At 41.8% G+C, this 24,214-nt stretch overlaps 1 protein-coding gene across 6 annotated transcripts in view; it reads left to right on the forward strand.

The window, feature by feature from the left end:
- Positions 1 to 20,821, forward strand: part of RPS6KA5 (ribosomal protein S6 kinase A5) — a 175,502-nt gene extending 154,681 nt beyond the window's left edge. For all 6 annotated transcript variants that reach the window (XM_032344675.1, XM_032344676.1, XM_032344677.1 and 3 more), the window contains 5 exons: positions 3,446 to 3,616; positions 7,313 to 7,504; positions 16,068 to 16,227; positions 17,515 to 17,678; positions 18,942 to 20,821. In XM_032344675.1, the coding sequence (XP_032200566.1) occupies positions 3,446 to 3,616; positions 7,313 to 7,504; positions 16,068 to 16,227; positions 17,515 to 17,678; positions 18,942 to 19,181 (927 nt within the window). In that variant the 3' untranslated portion in view covers positions 19,182 to 20,821. The remainder of the gene's footprint in view (positions 1 to 3,445; positions 3,617 to 7,312; positions 7,505 to 16,067; positions 16,228 to 17,514; positions 17,679 to 18,941) is intronic.
- Positions 20,822 to 24,214: the final 3,393 nt, after the last annotated feature.

Here is a 24,214-nt window from a genome sequence, read left to right on the forward strand (position 1 = left end):
AGGAGCCCACTTATTATCAGCCTTCAACCTTCTTTTCACTTCCAGAATGGAACATAGAGAGTTGTAAGCCTCATTAGTGCAAGCTGAAGAAGGGAGACAAAGCAGAAGGGCAAAGACGCTCCTCTCATCTTACGTCAGATGGCGTGTTCCACCCAGACCGCACGCCCGGTCACGCCGCCCCCTGCTCTCCCAGAAGCCTGTAACTCTGCTCGTGGGAGGAATGCCACTGTGTCGGGCCCATGCCTTCTCCTCAGCCCCTCCACTGCCACCTCCCATGACAAAATCGGCTCTGTTACAGTTACCTTTCCCCCTGGGACTGGATGAGAGGACACGGTCCTATTTGCGACAACATGCTAATAAGCGCAAGAGCCAGACCCAGTCCTGATGCGGCTTACCCTAACTCTACCGAAGAAGAAACGGACTCTGACGGGTCACGAGACTTGTCCGTAGTTACATCACAAGGAAAACCTGGGCTCCAGGCCCGGGCTGTCTCCATGTGCTCCTGTAACACCATGTCCTGGGCAGGCCATGGCTCAGTTGTCGGCAATCCGAAAGTTCCCCCGGGTGCCATGGCCAGCAACCATATATCTCAACCCCAGTAACTGCTGCCCTTCCTGATCGTGTGCCTCACGTGGGCCAGGTACTGTCCCGGCTCCCACATGTGTTGTTCAGTCCTTACAGTAACGCCATGGGGGGAGAAAACAGAAACTCGCAGAAATTAAATAACAGGGCCTCACACTTCATAAGCGGTAATGCTGAGCTCTAGACCCAAGCACCCCAACTTCAGATCTCTGCTGCCTTAGGGGAGGCAGGAACATGGAGGGAGCACCCGAAAATGACACAGTCATCTCTTCGCTCTCTGGTTCTCATAGTCAGAAAAAGGACATCTTTGATGTGAGGACTTGGGGGAGTGAGGACATGCCCCTCCACTTGCCTCCACGTTGTTGGGCTACCCAACTGCCGTAGAAGTAATGAGTCCCCCAGCCACTTGAGGTGCTTAAAAAGAGCCTGGACAGTTTCCTGTTGAAGATGATTTCCATGATCAATCAAGGCACTGAAGGATGACCTTTGACACCACCCTCTGGTTTTGCGCTTGTGCCTACCTACATCCCCGCAGAGACACTCAGTCTCTTAATGTTCAGGCAGATGTCAGCTCCCAGGAATTGTGTCCCTAGCTTTGTACTTAGACCACAGGTCAAATTTATCATTTGTTATTTTTATATTAAAGAGTTACTGAAGGGTACCCGAATGGCTCAGTTAAGTGTCCGACTCTTGGTTTTGGCTCAGGTCATGCATGATAGGGTTGTGAGATCCAGCCCTGTATTGGGCTCCATCCTGGGCTTGGAGCTTAAGATTCTCTCTCCTCTCCCTCTGCCCCTCCCCCAGCACTCAATCTCTCTCTCTCTCTCTCAAAAGAAAAAGTTACTTAATACAAGTTGTCTCATGATATAATCCTATATATACTAGTACAAATATATTAAAATGTATTATATTCTACTCTTGATACCTTGGGTGATTTTTTTCAGTGTAGGTGACAACAGTGGCCTCGATCATCCCCAAGTGCACACGATCTCCTTCAATGGGTGATCTTCAGTGGGTGAAATCAATGAGGGTGGGTCTTCAGCAACGCCAGGGCAGTGGAGTTCATTTAGTGTACCAGGATCTGTATTCATTTCCTCTTGCTATTGTAACAAATTACCACAAACCTAAGGAGTACCAATTTATAATCATACAGTCTAGAGGTGAGAAGTTCAAAATCAGTCTCACTGGTATAAAGTCCAGGTATCAGCAGGGCTGGTTCCTCCTGGAGACTCTAAGGGATACTCCGTTTGCTTGCCTTCTTTAGCTTCTGGAGACTGCTCACATCCCTTGGCTTGTGATCCTTCTTTATATCACTCCAATCTCTTGTCTCCATACTCCTGTCCCATACTGTTGGCTCTGATGGGTAACGTAGACACTCTTCCCATCTCAATATCCTTAATAACACCTGCAAATTCCCTTTACCCTATCAGGTAACATCTGCAGGTTCTGGGGGTTAGGATATGGATGTCTTTGGAGGACCAATTATCCAACTGTCTCATGTATATTCTCACAGTTACTTATTTTATTGGTAAGGGTACTAAAGCTCATACCGGTTAAGTAGCGTCCCCAGGGTCATAAGGAAGCAGCATTCCAGGTTTGACTCTAAAACTTATCTTTTATTTATTTATTTATTTATTTATTTTAAAGATGTTATTTATCTGAGAGAGAGAAAGAGCAAGAGCAGGGTAAAGGGCCGAGGGAGAAGCAGACTCCCCACTGAGCAGAGAGGCTGATGTGGGACTTGAACCCAGCAACCTGGATCATGACCTGAGTTGAAGGCAGGTGCTTAACCAACTGAGCCACCCAGGCGCTCTAAAACCTATCTTTTAAACTACTTACAGGTATTGCTCTCCATTTTTTATTTTAAAGCTCACTGGCATATGCTTGTAGCAGACCTTCAACTTCGACCATATCTGTTGTATGTAGAAACTCAAATCACCTTGATCTCTTGTAGCCTGGAAACAACTCCCGTACTAAAATGTTCACCTTTTAAAATGTGCCCTATATGTACAGGATAATTGCCTTTTTTATGAAGCTTTTTTCCCCCTGGATTTTGCTAATTCAAAAGGAAGTGTGTTCGCTGAATGATGTTGGTTCTGTAATACATAACACCTAAATCTGTTGACTGGGTATCTTTTTAAACTATGTTTGTGTTCATTTGAGAGCTGATACAGTTTCTTTGCTTTTTGATTGCCCTTGTTATTTTCTTTATGGACATGTATGCAAGGCATAAGAAATAACTTTTAAACTATTTAATTAAGAGAATGCCACTGGTATGCAAAGCAATTATTTAAAGAAAAATGAAAATTAAAAAACACCACCCTTGAGCTATGGGTATTTGCCATGGATATTAACAAGGAACCCCAAAACTAATCCATTAAGCTCTCACAGGAGGTTCAGAGGGACTTCATGAAACAATACCTTTTTAAAAAGATATATTTGCCATTCAGTGGGTGGGTCAGGCCTCCTGTGGGCAGTTGCCCATATTCTGTCCTTAATCTTCTCCATTATTTAAAGCAGACACTTTCACATTATTATCAGCACTAAGCCACACTTTAAAAAGAAAGATATGTAAACTTGATAGAGAGGGTTGGAATGGAATTCAAATGAAAGAATTAGTCAAGGAAGGGATATATAAAGATTTCACTGCAGCACTTGAAATTTTCCATGACCAAAATAGAATTCTAAAAAAGCCACATTATCCCTCAATTCTTTCCTCTCCACCATTAAGGCTTGCTATTGATTATTTTAACAAGGGATTATCTAAATTTATTAACGATAGTTAATTGTCCAGGAATGTTTCATCCGTAAATGCACTTCTCTTCATGAAAGCCTTCCGCATTCTTCTTTTTTTCCTCTCTAGCTTCACACGTTCCTGGTGATGGAACTTCTGAACGGGGGAGAGCTGTTTGAACGCATTAAGAAAAAGAAACACTTCAGTGAGACGGAAGCCAGCTACATCATGCGGAAGCTCGTTTCGGCCGTGAGCCACATGCATGATGTGGGCGTGGTGCACCGGGACCTGAAGCCAGAGGTATCACGGGACCCGTGCTCCCTCCTGTGGCTCAGTCCAGCCTCAGTCCCAACCCCGTCCCCTCCCCCTCCACCGCCGCAGGATGGGCTTTTCTTGTTTCATGGTTTAGAGCTTTCTGCTAAAGAGATACTTGCAGAGATACTGTTTCTTGGATTTTCTTTCCCCTCTATTTTAGTCTAAAATAAATTTTCTTTTTTTTTTTTTTTTTTTGCCAGCAGATCATCTTGAGGTTATATTTGTAAATGTGAGAGCCTTTTATGGAAGAAATACTTTATGCAACAGTTGTGGGCCAAAAATAGTAATGGAAATTTTTGTAGCAGAAAATAATATCCTTTCTATATGTGTACCATTTTAGATGGTTTTTTTTAAATGGTGTATTATGAAAGCTTTTTTTCATTTTTATCGAATTGATTAGCTCATGAATAGGAATGTATATAATTCTATTCTAAATATTTAAACATAAAGAATTGTCTTGGTTTAATTAGTTGTACCGCCCTTATATGTGCTTCTCTTCGCTCACGTATTATATGTATAGAATTGTGTAGCAATGCGCAAGCAGCCCCTATTTATATATTTCTTCTTTCGAAAGGTTAATAGAAAAGATTCTGGCTCCAGAATGTCCTTGTTTAGTATCAAAAATCTGAAAGTTTCCCCCTTTTAGGAAATCATCAAAATAATAATAAAAATTAAAACACAAAACCCAATAATTTATAAAAGCATAACAGTGACTCATCCTTTATCATATGCAAAATTACACATGTTTCCTCTTTAAAATAGAACTTCATTTTTAATTACCATGTGGTTATAATGCATTGTCAAATTTTTTTAAATAATAATTTATTTGGAGTTCATTTTTTGTGTTAAACCACAAAAGAATATATCTCTGAAAGCACCATTTTTTGCCTGTTAAAATATCTTGGATCATTGGTAGGAAGAGGATGTTTTAAAAATGGAATTTTTTTTTTTTTTTTAGATTTTATTTATCTATTTCAGAGAGAGAGCACAAGCAGTCGGAGGGGCAGATGAGGAGGAGAAGCAGACTCCCTGCTGAGCAGGGAGCTTGATGTGGGGCTCGATCCCAGGACCCTGAGATCATGACCTGAACCAAAGGCAGATGCTTAACTAACTGAGCTATGCAGGTGCCCCTAAAAATGGATTTCTGTGCATCGAAATATAACTGACTGATTCTAAAGCATATAAACTTGTGTCTGTGGACTTCCTATTACTGTTATTCATATTACTAGTAATTAGTCAAAAGTGAATTGTGTTTTATGAACTTGCAACTATGGTAGCTCCCCCTCTGCTTCCTTCATCCGAGTTCTCACTCTCCTACAGAACACCCACTGAAAATATGGTGCTCCGTACATCAGAGATTAGCGATCTATTTTTAAATGTGAAAGCACACCACTTAAATGTTTTCTTGATAGACAAGGAACAAGCATGTAATTTTTTTAATTGAAAAGATCTGTTCCATGACTGTATAGAATTCATTTTCACATGTTTTATTCTTTGATAACTGGCCATCTGTCATCCCATGAGTCTCAAATGAGGCAACTGTCCTCTCCAACAGAATTTAAATTTGCCTTCCTATTTTCCTGATAAAAAAGATACTTATGTTGCTTAGTTCTTCTTATTTGTTACAAACCTTTTCTTTCAAATAATCCTCTGAAACAGGAATTGTCATATTATTTGGGACATTCTACCACAGTGATAGCAGCTCTACATCAAAATAGACCGTGGAGAAAGGAAAATGTGCCTTTGTACTAACATCCTCATAATAAAGTAGTTTTCACTTGGACTTTTAAATCGTAGAGTATATTACTTCCAAACTAAAAGTTTAATTCCTCTCCCACTGATGTCATAGTTTAAGATCTGATTATGTATCTCTTGGTTTATATTTTTGTGGCCTTGGCTTTCTGCTTAGGCAAAATCATAAATTCTGAGTGAGAAGCAGACAAATTTAGAAGCTGGCTGACATTCCTCGTGGGCTGCTTTGTACTTTTCAAACTGGACCCCATACCCTTGAAAGATTAAGAAAAACTGCATCAAATTAGTTTCAGGTGGAGCTTGAGGTGAGGCTGAATGGCCCTTGCTTCTTGCCACTCTCGCCCATGCGCACCCAGCTCCACTCGGAGAGCGGAGTCTCCTGCATTTCAAGAACTGCGGCTAAGGAAGTCCTCTGCCAGCCTTAATATAGCATAAACTGAAGTCATTTCCAAAGGCTGAGCAGACTGGATGAAGCCAGGGGCCAGGGGAGGTTCACACCGCAGAGACACTCGGGAGCCATTTGCTGAGACTTCTCCAGAATGCAAGCACGTGAACCCCAGCTCTCACTTAGTGGTGGTGAACCTTACATTCCATCGTATCCACATTGTAATTCCATCACGCATTCAGGATCAAGCATTGTATGGAGAACATTTAAGAAAACTTTTTAATATTTCTGCTTTTCTTTCCTCCCACTTTATTCATTTTTAACTTTTGAATGAAAGGTGTAGAAGATTTTTCTTCTTGGTATGAATGAAGCCTTCTGTGGTGTCTTTTATTTTAGTTGGAATAATAGTAACAAAGCAAATGATGTTCCAGATCTGAGGAATAATTTAATAAATACAAAGACATAGGAGGTTTTGTCAGGATGTCTGAAGAAAATGTAAGCAGATTCACCCACTGTGGGTACTAGCTTTATAGACGGAAAAAAGGGGTGACCGTGCATCAGATGGTTAGCATTTATTAAATGTGTGATAAACACAAAAACGATACAGTAAAGCCTTAGTGACTGAGAAGCCTTGGCAGACAAAGGATTTAAGGAAACAGTGTTTTCTGAATGACTGAGGGATAATATCCATTAGCATCAAAAAATGCTTAAGTATTAACTGTTTGGGAGAAAATATTTCTGAAATGTAATATAGGTCTTTACCATGTCTTCTTTCTTTCTTTTTTATTTTTTGAAGATTTATAATTTGTTCAAGTAATCTCTACACCCAACGTGGGGCTTAAACTCACTCCCAAGATAAAAGAGTCACACGCTCTTCTAACTGAGCCAGCCAGGCGCCCCTACCATGTCTTCTTTAATAAGATATACTAGAGACAGCTATTTTATTTATGACTTCATTCAATGGATGGATATTTACCAAAGCACCTACCATATGAGTGTCCCGGTTTTGGGACTAGAGTCATAAATGTGGTGAACACATAATCCCTGCCATTAGGGAATGGTGATGGTCTAATGGGGGAGGAAGATGTTAACTTTCTAATACCATGATGCTAAGGAACAGAAAGAAAACATGTTAGCAGAAAATAGAAAGAGTCCTGACTTCAGTTTGGTGGCACAGTTTGGGCGATCTCTCCAAACGAGGAGTAGGAGCATGTGAGCCAGGTCAGAAGGGAGGTTGAGGAAGGAGGGTAGAGGGCCAACACCAAGAGAGAAAAATGTAGACAAAGGCTCTTCTAACATGGGAAGAGGTGTGCTACGATTGAAAAGTGTTTCACAAGACATTATAAAATTAAAATAATCCAAAAAAAGCATAAGGCAGAGAACAACAGTTCACCGACATCAAGCTCCCAGAGACCCTCCCCAGCAGACCTCTCTCCGAGCCCGAGTCCAGTATCAGTGTATAGATAAATGGTGTTACAAAAATGGCATCCCCAAGTCCCAGGACAGTTTCACGAGAGACTAATTAAAGTGTTTGTATCTTGCAGAATTTATTGTTCACTGATGAAAATGACAATTTGGAAATCAAAGTAATCGATTTTGGGTTTGCACGATTAAAGCCACCTGATAACCAGCCTCTCAAGACGCCCTGCTTCACCCTGCACTATGCAGCCCCCGAGCTCTTGAATCATAACGGCTATGACGAGTCCTGTGACCTCTGGAGCCTGGGTGTCATTTTGGTGAGTTCATTTCCCTAGAGCCAGTAAACCTAGGCAGTTTCCAGATGGCCTCTTACCTGTCTCTCTCTCTCTCTCCGCTGTTTTTCTTCAGATTGTGGGGGGCAATTGGCAGATGGGTTTCTTTTCTGTACAGTCTATGAAGGCTCTAACCCAAGACTGTTTCCCTTTTTTAAAATTTACACTGGAGACAATGTAGAAACTTTCATTTTGGTTTATTTTGAAATAATTGGAGGCCCTGCGTTTTATGTGCATAGGAATTTATATAGGTTTGGTTTTTTTTTTTTTTTCAAAGAAGTTGTTTTCAAAAAATAGGCATATTGGATATAATGTGAAAATGGTAAAGTAACTTATTAGGAGGAAAATGTTCAAAAAAATACATTCTGTGATTTTCAGACTAAAAATATAATTAAAGAAGATAATTTAGGATAAATTAACAAATTAATTGCTAGAACAAGAAATATTTATAGTAGCTTATAGTAATTGTGGTAAGCATGCTTCTCACAAAATGTCCTTGGCTGCCGTGATCAGAAACAACATTAAGCTAGAAAAACCTTGGCATGTTTCTTCTCAAAATAGCTTGACTTTTTCTGCATGTAATTTGTAATGCATAATCTTAGGGAGAAAATTTCAGACAAATACAGAAAGATTTAAGGAACAAGTGAAATCACTCATAATCTCATTGTGTGAAGATGATGTGTACGCGCTCCCCTGCTCCTAACCACCCCGCCTACCGCCACCATATTATGTGTGTTTTCTGTCAACTATGTGGGTTTTTTAACAAATGAGATTATATTATGCATGTGGTTTGGACCTCTAGAGTTCATTTAACCATTTCTTTACTAATCAGCAGTTAGTGTTTTCTAGTATTTTGCTAATTACAGACTACGTAAATGATTTTTTTTTTAACATATGTGGTTGCATTTGTCTCATTATTTCCTTGGAATAGACTCCTAGGAGAAGGACACGCACATCTTTATTTTGACATATATGCCTGGATTTCCTTCTAGAAGCTTTAACAGATCATGTTCTCATCAACTGTGTGCGAATACATCAGATACTATCGATTTCAATCTTAAGTTATTTCCCACTGTTGTTATAACTTGAATATATTTCTTTGATGAATATTCAGTTTTGAGCATCTTTTCAAGTATTTGGACATTTGTATTTTCTTTTTTATGAATTGCTGTTTATGAGCTTTGCCTATTTTCCTAAGCAGAAATTTTTCTTTTTTTTTTTCCCCCTGTGCAGAAATTTTTCTTACTGTAAAGCTCTGGGAAGGATCTTAATCCTTTGTCTGCCATTGATATTGGAGATATTTTGGGTCATTTGTTTGAAAACATTGTTTATAGCAATATGGGATTTTCTTTTGGGTGTTAGGAGGGTTTAAATGGAGAATTCTTTATTTCTATATAGTAAGATGTTAGTCTTTTCCTTTACAATATGTGGCTTTGATGTCAGAATGTCCCTCCACCCCTACCCCAACCCAAGATTACAAAAACATTCCCCTAAATTTTCCTCTAGAATTATATTTTCTTTTTATACTTAAATCTGCACTCCATCTGGGGTTTATTTTGGTGTCAGCTTGTTTTCCCCCAGTGGCTATAGCCTGTTATCCCCGAACGATGGTTCTTCTTTTATTTTTAAGTTTTAAATGGTTTTCATTTCAGCAACTTTAAGTCATCATTTATAATTTTCAAACTAAAATTAAATATTTATGAATAAGATCTTTCAAATAAAAAATAACTCCTATAGACTTGAGAGTTTCAAGGACTAAAACCTCTTATATTTTCATTAGCATTCTCCTAAAAAATTAGTCTAAATAAAAAGCTTTCCAATTTTAGCAATAGTATAGAATTGCCCTTGGTAAAAGAGCCTTTACTTTAAATATAGGTCAGTGGTAATCCTCAACCTCTTTAAGGTTTTAAAAGAGAGTCTTAGACACACGGACCGGTATTTTCAAGCTTCCGAATGCCATATCCATGGAAATAAGTGTGTAATAGCATGGGTTTGGAAGCCATGCTTCTCTCTCAATCTACTCGTCAAGTTGTTAAGACAAGCAGGGGACAAAGAGCAGCTTACAGGAACTTATAGCACAGGAACACAGTCACAATATCCAGACTGTGGGAAGTTCTACAGGACAAATAACCCAGTTTCTCCTGGGAGAAAAAAGGTAGCCCAAGAACCTATAGACCAAAAGACACTTATGAAACAATATTTACATTTGCTTGAATTCTGATTCAAACAAATTCTAATTTTAATTCTATTTATTAAATTCAAACTCTGAGCCATACAGATGTAATTGTAATTGTAGATATATACATGTGTGTGACACAGCTGGAGAAATCTGAATACCGTTTGGCTACTGGTGATATAAAGGAATTACTACTAATTTCTTTCAGGTGTGATCATGGTGGTGCGATTGTGGTTTTAAAAGAAACTTTGCCTTTTAGAGATACAATGAAATGCAGACATAGAACAAAGTTAGCACACAATTTAAAGAGTCACAAAAAACCAGAATGCTTTGCAGACTTTTCCACACACATGAATGCATGCCTCCAGAAGCTCTAGACACAAAGCCCCAGCGATTCTGTAACAAGCATAAAGTTTATTTGGAGTCTCCTGATTGCCTTAGAAATCGATGGCCTTTTGGGGCGCCTGGCTGGCTCAGTCAGAAGAGCATGCAACTCTCCATCTCAGCATTGTAAGTTCAAGCCCCACATTGGGTATAGAGATTACTTAAAAACAAAATCTTTAAAAAAAAAAAAAAAGAAAAAAGAAAGAAAGGAAATCAATGGGGTTGTATCTAATAAACATGAATGTGGCTATGATAATATGAAAAAAATTTACATCACCCCCGTTGAATAAAATAAATACACCGGGAGGCTGCTTCATATAGTCTCCTATGGCTAGACTACAACCCAGTCTTCCTCACTGGGTATGCAGTCCCTGTCAGAAACATACATGACTTTAATTAAAATAGAGCTTACCCAGTGGCTTAGCTTGGTGTTGCCATAACAGAATGCCTCCGATTAGGTAGCTCGAGCAACAGAAATTTATTTTCTCACAGACTGGAGGCTGGGAAGTCCAATACTAAGATGCCCGCAGTGTTGGCGTCTAGTGAGGATTTTCCCCTTGGTTTGTAAACAGCCACCTGCTCTCTGTATCCTCACATGGCCTTCCCTCCGTGAGTGTGCTGGGAGAGAGAGCGCGAGTGCACAAGCTCTTGGCTGTTTCTTTTTATAAGGACACTAATCCCATTGGATCAGGACCCCGCCCTCATGACTGCATGTGACTTTAATTACCTCCATAAAGGCCCTATCTCTAAATACAGTCACATCGGGAGTTGGGTCTCCAACATAGAAATTTTTTTTAAGATTTATTTATTTGAGAGAGAGAGAGAGACTGTGTATGCGTGCTTGGGAGCAGGGGGAGAGAGAGAGAGAATCTCAAGCAGACTCCCCACTGAGGGAGCCTGACGCAGGGCTTGATATCACAGCCTGAGCCAAAACCAAGAGTCAGACGCTTAACCAACTAAGCCGCCCAAGTGCCACAACATATGAACTTCGGATGCACAAAACATTGAGCCCCTAATGCAGAGTATTCATGTGGGATAGGATTCTGTGGCAGCCAGCCAGCATATACAATTCCATTTAAAACATAATTCTTGCAAGTGTTTTATTTAGGAGATCTTATTGTTTTACTTTTTTCTCAAAATTTTATTTTGGAAATTTCAGATCCAGAAAAATAGAGAATAATACTGTGAATGTCTAACATTTTGCCACATTGCCTTTTTCTTTCTCTCGATTTCTGTCTTATGCACACTGTCTGTGTGTATGTGTACGTATGTACAGGTACATACATATATATGATATAGATACGGTCACAAACACATAGATATATACCTTTAAGTGTGTAAATACTGTTTGCCACACCATTTGCAAACAACTTGCAGGCACAAAATTTTTTTCAACACAAGTTGATTCCTGGGTAATCAACTAAAATTGTAAGATATTGATTGGAGTTAAGAAAGGCTAAAGTTTGTCTATTTCCGCCTCATCCAGAGCAGGGATCTTTTCTACAAGGTCCCTGATCACCAGTCTCCTTTAAACACTTCTAAAGATGGAGAATTAGTTTTTCTACCCGACAGCTTGTTACATTACTATGCATCAGAAAGCAAGAAAACTGTATTTATAAAGGTTACTTTCTCATATGTAGCTACATTCATTTCTGTTAGGAAGTAGGGTAGAATTAAGAAGTAGAATATGTTTTAGAAAACTGTTTGGCAGTGTCCACTGAACATATACAGACCAAATGACCCAGCAGTTCATCCTCAGGAATAAACACAAGAGAAATTCTATTATTATATTCCAAAAGATGGGTATAAGAAAAAATATGTAGGGTGCCTGAGTGGCCCAGTCGGTTAAGTGCCTGCTGTTAACTGAAGTCATGATCCTAGGGTCCTGGGATTGAGTCCCACGTTGGGCTTCCTGCTCAGTGGGGAGCCTGCTTTTCCCTCTGCCTCTCTCTCTCTGTGCATGTCTCATGAGTAAATAAACAACATCTTAAAAAAAATTTTTTTTAAATATATAGCATGTTTTAAAATGCCCCAAACTGGAAACAAATCAAATGATCATCAGTAATAGAAAGGTATTCTAGTCTGGGCTCCCCAGAAAGCAGAACCTGAAACTAAAGTATGTCTCGTCTTGTTCCTAAAGCGCATAATCCCAGGAGCAGGAAGAAAGCAGAGAAAGAGGGATTGCAGATGGTTCACATCTGTTGTATAGTGCAGCTGATCCCTTGAGTTCATGAACCAAGACCTCTAATGAAGCAAGCTCTAAGTTTGCAGGGACAGACACGTGAATTTTATAAGTGGGCCATGTACCCATAAAATCTAGATATGGGGGCAGTACGTGGGTGGCTCAGTCAGTTAGGCATCTAACTCTTGATTTGGGCTCCTATAATGATCTTAGGGTCATGAGATCAAGCCCTTTGTGGGGCTCCACGCTGGGCAATGAGACTGCTTAAGATCCTCTACCTCTCCCTTTGCCCCCCACCCCACCGATTTCAGTCTCTGTCTCTCCCGCCACCTCTTTCTCTAAAAAAAAGAATCTAGATATGAGGACCCAGCACTAGCTGATGGTTCAGTCTGATCCTCAAGAACAGAGCTCCGACCACAGGGCATTGTCCTGAGCAGGGGCCTTCACTGAGTTTTTCATGTTCTAATAGACCATCCAGCAAGCAAGCCCAATTTCCCTTCTTCCTCCGTCAGTTGGTCATGGGGAACCCTTCCTCAGTGAGGCCGCTGGTTTGAGTTAAGAATGTTGAGGCCGCAGAGATGGGTAACGCACACCCACACCCATGGATGTGACTTACTCCTGCCTTCCAGACCTCCTGGGGCTGGTTCTCAGTGTGCCGTGTCCACAATACACAGGATCGCTGCTGTGACTTTGAGTCAGCGCAGCTGCTGGTCCGGGCACACGATGCAACTGGTCTTGGTATCCTTCCCGTGGGCACACATGGTCTGCTAGGAACCAGTAGCGTCTAGGAGCTATTTCTCAGAGAGTAGTTCTCTGCCACGGAAGGCAAGAACCCCACCCCAGAATCCTTTACATCTGCCCTGCGACTCCTCTCGTGCACTTGCCAGAGATGTTGCACAGCATTCTTACCCCTAGCACATTCAAGTCAGCCAGATCCGATGGCCTCGGTAGGAAGACATCCTGTGTTACAGCTGGGACCTGCCGCGGAACTCCTTGACTCCAGGCCGCACTTGAAACTGGTAGCCTTCCCAGTCACTTGATAAATGGATTGGAGCGGTTTTCTTGAGAAAGCAATATATGCTGTCACCAAAGTCCCAAGAAGCCCACTACATCCTATCCCTCTTTCTCAGCAGTACAAGGTACAAGCAGTTTGTCTTTCAGGGACAAGGCTCTGTGCCCCTAACCAGAGGACCTCTCAACCCTTCACCAGTGTGACAGTCCCCTGAATGTTTGTCCGGTCTGTCACGCCCGCTCTGCCATTCGTGCACTTAGAAGGCATGTAGGACACTGCTGGTTCCTGCCCACCACGTCTCCCTTCATGAAGACATCAATACCAAGAGCCAGCATGGGGTTCTTGAGAACGCCAGAATGGTCAAAGTCCTAACAGGCTGTATGAGAACAGAGCTGGAGAGTTCACATAGCTCTTGGACAGCACAGGGTATGCTGTCCTTGCCATGTAAAGACGTGCTGCATTGATCTTTCCTATTGGTAGAAATCAAGAAGAATCTATTGACCAGATAAGTAAGTGCTTATCAGTGCCAGCCCCATACTGACTTGTACCACATTCAGCGTGGCCACTCTCCCAACTGGTCCCTTTTAGCCAGGGCCTGCAATGCCTTTGGTGTGGACACTGTTCCCTGTTCTCCTCAACTCTTCCTCCAAAGGGACCACACTTCTTAATGCAGTTGTGTAGTAGCCTTTACTTTAGACTCTGCTCCCTGGGAAACCCAGGCTAAGATAGTTGGTGCCAGCAGTGATCTAGAAGGTGGACCTTTAGGAAGGGACTTTAAAGTTGCATGACTCACGAATGGGGTCCCTACTGCCTTCCAACCAGAGGAGGAGGAGGAAGGGAAAACAGGGAGGTTGGGTGGACTGCTGAGCAGCTGCTGCTGTTACCAAAGGCAATGGGTTGCTCCATCCTGTCACACTGATGATAAAGATGAAGAAATAGCCTCGGAGAGCTTAACTGATTTGCCCAACCTAGTAACGAAACAGCTAAAAAATAGAAGCTAGTAAGTAAAAAAGCAGAAAGCCAGGTCTGACTGACTCAAAAGCTCATGTTCCCCTCCTGCCATGGATCTTCTCTCTGGAGTAAGGATGGCAGATGGCGGAGGCCCTAGTCACACATCCTGGAAAGTTACACCGGAGCGGGGGTGGGCCTTTGTCAGCTCGAAAGAAAATGACCTTCTAAGGAGACTGAGTAACTGGAGCGCCGTCAGGGAGGCCAAGAAACTGTTGGTGTGGAGCACGGGGTGGGAACCCCAGGGGCCTCACAGGCTGGGCCTGGTGGGCGAGGTCAGAGCCTGAGAGACACCAGCGAGGTGGGTCCCTGTCGGGAAGCCAGTGCTGGTGTCTGAGGAGGGAGATGTTGGGGAAGTGCTGAACGTCACTGTGTGTGCATGAAGGGTAAAGGCGAGAAGATTTAGGGAGGGTGTTGGTTTTCTTAAATTGTGTTGTCATTGTTCTGCCGGTGTCTTCGCATTTCCCTCCTTAGAACACATATCTTCACGTCGGGTTGCTCCAAGTCAATAACGGAGGTCTCTTCTCCTCGGTGTCTTCAATCTTCACACCCTCCGTCCATTATTCTCTCAGGCACAGTTTTCTGGTACACAAAGTCCAAATTCACCCAGAGCCTCCTGGTCTCTGGTCACCTCATAGGAGCCAGGTGTCTTCTCCATTCTTTCTGGGGCTTCGTTCCTTTGTGTTCAGTCGTCCTCAGCCAGGGTTTGTGGAACGCCCACCTACTCGTATCTCCTGCTTTCCCCTTTTGACGTCCTTTTTATTTTCCTGTCTGGAATCGTCCATCTTTTGTGAGAGCTGGTGTGTGAGAGTGGCATCACCATCTTGGCATCATGAGGGTGACCGTGCTTGTCAGACACGTGGCCAGGAAAGAGAAATGGCCGAGTCCTTTCAGGTCACGGGGACTTCTCCCTGGGTACACAGCTCCACCTGAGGGCCGGGCTTGAAACAGAGACCCTCCTCTTTGTGTCCCTTCGAGAGTAACCGCCATGGTGAGCTGGCTCGTACTGACACCACCGCTGTCTCCTCAATGAGTGGCGCTTCCATGGTGTCTGTGCTCGGACACTGTCACCTCACTCCACCATTCTTGGCCGTCTGTCACCTCCGCAGGCCTGTAAGTCTCTCAGCGAGCAGAGAGAAAACCCTCCAAGAAGTTTAAAGTTTTAAATTTAGTTTCTGATGCACAGACAAGCCTTACTTAGCTTTCCAGTTTTTCTGTTGACTTCTTAAAGGGCAAAAACCTTAAACATAAATCTTCAAACACATGGCTACAGTGAAAACAGGTGGTTTTAGAGAATTCATTCCATTTAACTCCACAATGAGAAAAATAAAATGAAAGTGGTAATTACAACCAAAATAGGAAGGCCTAAATTAAAATGTTTGAAGCCCTTAACCACAGTTAATGTCCTGAGGAAAGGATGTGTAGAACTGAATAAAGAAAAAAAAAAGTTAATGAGGGGTTCTGCTATCTCTCAACTTTTTGTTAACAGTAGCACTGTCTTTTCTGAAGTAGTTGGAATGCCCTTGTTTTGTTCTTCTTGCTCTTTAAATTTTGATCTAATAAGCTGTCTCACTTTATTTACAAGGCTTTGAAATGTTGAAATGTTGCTTCCTTGATAGAAGAAGGCTATATAGTCTTTTAAACCCAGTAATGCTAGTTGTCGTATTTGGTAAATTATGCTGATGAAGTTGGTAATGAAATGACTATCATGGCTTTGACAATGACTTTGGCAGACATTCTCATTTGTTTCTTTTTCTTTTCTTTTTTTTTTTTTTTTTCTTAATAGTATACAATGTTGTCAGGGCAAGTTCCATTCCAATCTCATGACAAAAGTTTGACATGCACCAGTGCGGTGGAAATCATGAAGAAAATTAAAAAGGGAGATTTCTCCTTTGAAGGAGAAGCCTGGAAGAATGTATCCCAAGAAGCTAAAGATTTGATCCAAGGTAAGACTCTAGTGTTACATTGCATATGATGTGTAGTGATTGAAGTGGAGGCATACCCATTCATACGTATTTGTTAATTAAAGAATTCATGTATGTTCTAGAAGGTTTCCGATTACTCTACTGAGCCTTATTTTTTTCTTACCGGAACACTATCCCTTGTAATATTGTCCACATCTGCAGGGTCCACCAGCATCTCAATCTAGCACCTCCAAAGTGAACTGATATTATTTTACTATCCTTTTCCCAAAAAGATGCCCCACCCCATCCCCCTCTTGCACTGCCAGGAAGCCAGAATGGGCGTCACCATCCACCCCCCACCTTCCTCACCTTCCACAGCCAGCCACCCAGTCCTGCAGTTCACCGTCGTCCTCACCACCCCCTCGTCCCCATTCACATGGCTGCCCCCAGTTCCTGCCATCCTTTCTCTACTAAGAGCCCATGGCACCCTTTTGGTTTGTGTCACTGCCTCTGCCTTTACCTCTCTGTTATCAGTTGTCAGAGTGACCTTCCTCATACAGGTGTGACCATGCCTCTCTTCTGCTAAAAGTCCTTCAGAGAGGCCCTGTTAGCTTCTGGCCAGACTCACATATGGGAGCATATGAAATCCAGAACCCTTGAGGAACTGGCCCTGCCTGTCCCTGCCTCCTGTTCCCCTCAAGCTGCCTTTGAATTCTTCCCATGTGTCCGTGCTCAGATTCCTGCACGACTTCACATTTGCTCCTTCTAATCCTGGGGAACCCCTCTTCATCGAGCCCACTTGTACTCATCCCCCAGGACTCATCTTCTGGAAGCCTTCCAGGGTGTCCACACTGCAGTCAGAGATCTCCCCGTGGGTCGCCAACACGCTGTGCATGGGGGTGTTACTCTTGCGCTTATCTCCCGGTGCTGTCACGGTTGGTTTTTGTCTGTGTGTCTCCTCATGGCTCCTCTTTGGGCCTCCATCTCTAGTGGCTCACTGCACTTGCTGACTCGTACAAGATGTTTGCACGCGAATGAAGTGCATCTAGGTACCCTCTGTTCATGTGGAGCTTCCTAGTCGCCAATAGGAGTCTTTGTGTTGGGTGCCAGTCTCTTCTCAGGAGAAGTCAATTAGCCTACGGTAGACACGGGCTATTGTGGGCCTAGTCGTTAGCATTCAGGATTTACTGAGGGGTGGAAATGTATATGAAAATGTAATGACTCTGTAGGAGTTTGAATCCTTCTCAGAACCATTGTGTCATGTGAACCTCATTGAAATTTATGTTTGAAACAAATCATGAAATAAAAATATCTTAATTATTCCTGTAGGACTCCTCACAGTCGATCCAAATAAAAGGCTTAAAATGTCGGGCTTGAGATACAACGAATGGCTTCAAGACGGCAGTCAGCTGTCCTCAAATCCTCTGATGACTCCAGACATTCTAGGGTCTTCAGGAGCTGCTGTGCAAACCTGTGTGAAAGCAACCTTCCACGTAAGGCCCTGTGCTCCACACATGGCGGGCAGGTTTGAAAAGGAATCAGATATGTTTACTCCATAACCTCCAAGACACGCTCTTGGTACATTTAAAAGAATGTGTTATTTTCATTCTAGAATAGAAATGAACACGTTTTTCATTTATAAAAACGTGTGTTTTTATAAATCCCTCCGTAATAAGAACACATTTATTAACAGAAAGTATGTGGGGGACCCGAGTCACTGCCAACCCACAAAATACTTACTTGACCTTCCGGATGAGTTTGTGAGATGAGGCAGTAGTTTGATATTTGAAGAGTTGAAAATGTTGAGTAGATAATGAAAACAATATGCATTATGTTGGAACTTTTCTCTCTCATATAGACTAAATCATTTTCTTTAAAAGCTATAAATAAACATTAGGAACTAAGGCACATGTGAAAAGTCCATTCACTCAGCCGCCATCTGTACCTAACATAGCCTCATGACCGTGAGGGATAGGGAAGAAGAGTATGCTGTTCCAAGCAGATGCAAAGGTTTTAAGAGAACTGTGTAAGAAATTAGATGAGTTAGGGAGAAGTGACGTACCTCTGAAGGGATTACCATGAGAAAGGAAAAGGGCTAGCGTTTCTTCTCCAGTTGCAGACATGGATTAAAAATTAATGAACTAGGATATGTTGAGGTGTGAAGAGATTAGCCACAGGTTTGTTCAGATGATCCCCAACTGCCCAGTGACATTGGATGCAAAGCTATCAAGAGTAACCCCAGTGACACCCAAACTTAAGGCTGAAAGAAGTGGAGCCAGGAAGCCGTGGGGAGAAAGCCAGGCCGAGGCAAGTGGAGCTGAGCCTCTCTGTGCAGACGAAGTATCCGAGATATACCCCAATTACCCCGACCTCGAAGTGGAGAGGAGAGCCCTAACAGATCCAGTCTGCTGTGTTTGGGGATTTTATGGTCAGAATTTTAAATCTCAGACACAGAACTAATAAAAGTAATGATGTGTTTTTTATTGAAATGTAACACCGACTTCTTCAAAAGATTTATGAGAACCCTAACTCCTGAACAGCCTGGCTGGTGTGATTTACACAGAGCCATTGAGACTCGAACCCTGAGCTTCCAGACCCTGCCAGGAGGTTTGTGAGTGAAGGTTTTCAGGACCTTGTTCCCAGAGCAATTTGGAGCTGTGACTGGTGCCGAACGTTGTCTTCTGCTAGGAGCCCTAGCTGCCAAGAGAACTTCAATTTCTTGACCTTCACAGGACCTCCCTTTCTTTCTCCCCTAGGCCTTTAACAAATACAAGAGAGAGGGCTTTTGCCTTCAGAATGTCGACAAGGCCCCTTTGGCGAAGAGAAGGAAGATGAAGAAGACCAGCACCAGTACAGAGACGCGCAGCAGCTCGAGCGAAAGTTCTCACTCGTCCTCCTCTCACTCTCACGGGAAAACCACGCCCACTAAGACCCTGCAGCCCAGCAACCCCGCGGACCCCAGTAACCCGGATACGCTCTTCCAGTTCTCAGACTGAGTGGTGCGGGGACGGTAGGAATGTCATCAGTGACGACCCATCGCACCTTGAATGCCCTCAGCGTGTGCCTGAGGTGATGTCTTACGCTTTTCAAACTGCGTCCTGTTGGTCTTTTTGGAATCTGCCTCTTAGGGAATTTTTTTTTCAGAAAAGCCCAGTCGGTTATCCTTGTCCAAAAGCACTGGACAGAGAATGTTACTGTGAATAGAGCACCTGTTATACTGTTTAGCGACCTAGCATGATGCCAACAGGACTGTTCTGGAAAGAGCAAAGGTGTCTGTCTGTAAATCTAATTAGGGACCGGGTAGGTTTGAGCGGCTCACGGAATGAGTCGAGGGTTTTCCAGATGTCAGCCAGCAAGAGTCACTTGTACTGTGATGACGATACCTTTTGCTTTGCCTTGTGGACAGCCTGGGTTTTTAAGAGATTTGCACCCCTTGAACAGTGATTTCTCAGAGAAAAATGTCTGAGGGTCTTCAGAATGATACTGTAGTGAATTGTGTGTGTGGCCAATGCTTATTTCTTGAGAGAGGATTTTAACTTATTGTCTTTATTTTATGGTTACATCTGATGGTAACCTGTTATTAGTAATCTTTTTCTAAAAAGTAAAAAAATAAATAAAAAAATAAAAGTACAGGAACTTAAGGTCCCATGCTCTGCATTTGGGATCTCTCTGAGATGCATGCTAAGCTACTTACGTTTTTAATTTTGCACTGCTCTTTCCTGGTGATTTGTTTTCATGGTTATTGCAAAATAATAAGGTACAGGTCTCTGTTTTAAGTAATTTTGCACTTTATAAGAGAATATGAATAAAGCAAACTATTTTATAAAGTGCACTGTTTAAAGCATATGTACTGCATTTTTGCCAGTTTTTCCATTATCCCCTTTAAATTTGTTCTCACATCCCCCTTTCTACCTTGTTTGTGCAAGTGGAATGGGCATAATCATTAGCCACTTAGGCACCAATGTGCAGAAAATCTAAAGGGAAATTCTATGAAACACTGTGCTTCACATTCGTACACTGTGTTGTCTGCAGCGAGGCATGCCCTCCTGTAGTCGGATTTTATGTACATAGTATTTTAGAATCATGACTATGATTTGTCTTGAAATTTTTCTGTTAAATTTTAAATCCAGAAGGCATATTTTATAAACTTATGCAGAGCACTTTTAATTGCTCCAAAGTTCCGAATTCCTAGAGAAAACAAGTGCTATGTGATGAAGACATTTCACTGAAAGTTTGCTGCATTTTCAAATATGATTAATTCATTCCCTATGCAAAAAAAAAAAAAAAGAAGTGATAGGATTTATATGCTGTGTTTTCTTTTAAAGCCATCACACAAAATGGCAGGACTGAGAGAAGTAATCTTTGCTATGTTTACAAGAATCATGCTTAAAAGATGATGCCCGACCTGTTTATTTTATAGTTTTTGTTAATGACAACTTCTTGAGCATTGGTTTGGAACTTGGGCATGATATTTATTTATCCCTTTCTTAAGATAATAGCAGCATTAATTTCAACCAGTTATGAATACTAAAGATATTGCACTCTATGTAATGGTAGCATATTTATTACTAAATCCATGTATATATTAATAGCACAGGCAAAAAGTGGCAAATATTAAAATATTTTCAAAATATTATATGATTCTCATCACATTTTTTGTCCACAGTGGTTATTGGAAATAACTTTTTATACTTTTCAGTGGCCCCGATGGCTCCACGATTGTCATGAATCAGTGAAAGTTTTGTACGCCTAGCTCGCAGTCTTTCATGGTGATGATGGGAAATCTTTACATGAATGATTACCAACCTGTAGCAAATCCACAGAATGTGATTCCATCCAGGCACAGCGTTACAGTGACCAAGAAAATGTCCGTTTGTGTCTATAGTTATGTTGAAGAGATTTGGAAATGTCTAAGTTAGCTCTTCAGTTCATTTGTTAAACTACGCATCCTGGTAGAAAACACTAGTTGTAAAGTATGAACTGAAGGGACTTTGTTGTTCATGGAAAATGACCTAGAAAAAGAGTATACTCTAAGGACTGATGATGTCATTGACTCCTGGAGAGTGAAATTGAGGGGTTTCCTTTTCCTTTATTCTCAGTGCCTCTTCTTCTGAAGGACCTGACAGAAAATTGAATGGGTGAAAAGGCAGGCGGGGTAAGAGGAGGATGGAAAGAGAAGGCTAATCCCTCACAACGAGGCTCCCAGAATTGCCTGGAATGGGCTTCTGGAAGAACCTCGGAAACACTCAGAGTGGTGCCCCCTTTTCAAATGAATTCATGCTCACCCTACTTAGAAATTCCAGAGAGACAGCTCTGATGCTGAGTCTGCAGCACTTAGACTGTGCGCAAGCTGTTCGTGGCTGGTGACTTGCACTTGGAAATTCACAAAGCTTTCACTGAGTCATAGCGGGAGTAAACTGAAAAATGCTTCATGTGACAATGTTCAGCAAAAGGACTCTTAGTGTTAGGAAAGAAAAAGGAGTAGATCTTAAAAAAGCCAAATATATACATTAAATTCTCTTTATAATATTAATTTTGGAGGTAAAGCCAAATCGCCCCTCCCCTTTTTCCCTGATGGATTTTATTTGCAAGTAGTTTCTGACCGTCATAAGTCCTGATGCATGTATTTTGTGACTACATAGGCCTGATTGAGAGTCAAGCAGGTAATAGAGGAAATACATTTTAAAAGACCAGTTTTTCCTACTTCTTATGCCAGGTCTTGTGGCTGACTTAGTTAATTTAGCTCTTTGGAGTTCATGCATTCTTCCCAACCTCTATAAAACAATGAGTCCGTGAACCCCCTGGAACCAAAAATCAAGCTTCCTGGAGTTAATTTCAACATGCTTCTTTGTGTTGGAGTTGCGGAATCATTTACCCATGAAAAAAAATGCCTTTGAATGTTTTTCTATTGCTGCCGATTTCTTAAATAACTCTGTAAAGGCCACATGTAAATTACAAGGTAAGTTATTTTAAGGAAGACTATAAGAATGATAGTAGCTATTTTTCTATAAGGGAGTTTCTTTTGTATCTCACTTTACTTTTTTTTTTTTTAAATATACAATTGCTTGTCTACTTGTTTCCCCTGCCCCCCATTTCAGATGCTGTCATTGTCATATTTATGAGGATCAGGGTACCTCAGAATGGTGAAAATCTCTACATTACTGGCCGTGTTTGTGCCTTCGATTGCCTGATTACTTTAAGTTTGTGCCTGGTGGCCAATAATAAGAACAGGATTTGGGTACTCATTTTATCACACTTGTAATATTCTTTAAGACCTAAATAAAGAAGTAAAATTCTGATACGCCACTTACACTGTATAAGAATAATTGTCTTATAAGTGAATTATCGTAACATAATGAAATGTTGTACAATCATATGACTTTAGGCGCCTCCAGTGTCCTTCACTGTGACACCTGACTTCTGGCCTGTCATCACTTCTGTCCCCTCCATGAATACCCATCTGTACCCGATACCATTGCCTGGCACTAAAAAGAATGTAGCAGGCGCCCACGAAATTTTGAATTTAAATGCAAGTCATTCTAAAACTCAAAGAAAGGGAAAGTAATCAAAAGATAACACAAGAAGTATGCATAAATAAATATTTTAAGTCTCATCTACCCAAAGGAAATAGCTGCTACAGCAACTTAGAGGTTTTCTTTGCTGTTTGGTTAAGTGACTTCCCTCCAAAGTTGTGACATTCTTTGGGGAGAATATTTTTCTTGAGAGCAGTTATTTAAATCGTGTATATGAAGACAACATGTCTTTTCAAGGGGGCAGTATTCTCCATCCTAAGAACCTGGGGCTGGCTCCGTCTTCAGCATTTCTTCCTTCTGAGCTTTCAAGATCTCGCTTCTGAGCCCTGTCATTTGGCCTCTCAGCTCTCTGTTACGTTAACTCAGTAAATGACGCCTCGGTTCCCCAAGGGCATTGTCCACCTTCTCGTTCATGAAATCATGAACAAAGCAGGTGCCAATGCTTTTTTACTAGTAGACAGAAAAGGAGGGTGGAAACAAGTATCTCCCGGTTCCATCTGTCTTGGCTTGTTTACACTCATCCAGATAGGTCCTGCTGACTGCCAGCCACTTCCTTTCTGCGATGACTTCCGACCACATGGTTAAGAAGTTTGGTATTTTGCGTCTAGAAAGCTTGGATGAAAAAGACAGGATTCTTGGTAGTTACTCATCAGGCTTCATTTTCCTGGCGTATTTCCGCAGGGATGGGTGGAAGGACATTTTGTGATATTTTTCTCGTTGGAGTGCTGCTTCGGTTATGAAGAGTTGAATGCTTCGGACAGGTCAAGTTGGTATTTACCACAGCAACTTCTCCGGAGCCCAGGCGACTGGGAGGATACTCAGCCTGGTGTCATTTCCATTATTCTTTTCCATTGCTTTACAATTTTAATTTGCATGGTTTTACAAAGGTTGTCTCTTCTCTAAAACAAATTCCTTTTTGTTCCTTCCAGTTTCCTCCTTGTTCCTTCCCCTAGGGAGGAGTTTTTATCTTTTCATTGATGTTTTACAGCCCTCTACTAAGAAGGGCCCCTGGGTGGCATAGTCGGTTGAACTTCAGAGTCTTGGTTTCAGCTCAGGTCATGATTTCAGGGTCATGAGAATGAGCCCCCATGTCAGGCTCTGCATTGAGCAGGGAGTCTGCTTGAGATTCTCTCCCACTACCCTCCATGCTGCACACACACACACACTCTCTCTCTCAAAAAAGAAATAGAACAAAAAAATGTCATGACTTAGAAAAGGAAATTTAAGTATGAGCAGAATACTATAGATTTATTTTTCTACCATTTCTGCTCGTTAGGTAATTGGGAAAACCATTGTTTCTCTTGTTTTCTTTGTTTAAAATCCAGTTAGGTTAGGGGCGCCTGGGTGGCTCAGTGGGTTAAGCCGCTGCCTTCGGCTCAGGTCATGATCTCAGGGTCTTGGGATCAAGGCCCGCATCGGGCTTTCTGCTCAGCAGGGAGCCTGTTTCCTCCTCTCTCTCTGCCTGCCTCTCTGCCTGCTTGTGATCTCTCTCTGTC

The sequence above is a fragment of the Mustela erminea genome, chromosome 5, assembly GCF_009829155.1.
Source record: "Mustela erminea isolate mMusErm1 chromosome 5, mMusErm1.Pri, whole genome shotgun sequence".
Taxonomy (NCBI): Eukaryota; Metazoa; Chordata; class Mammalia; order Carnivora; family Mustelidae; genus Mustela; species Mustela erminea.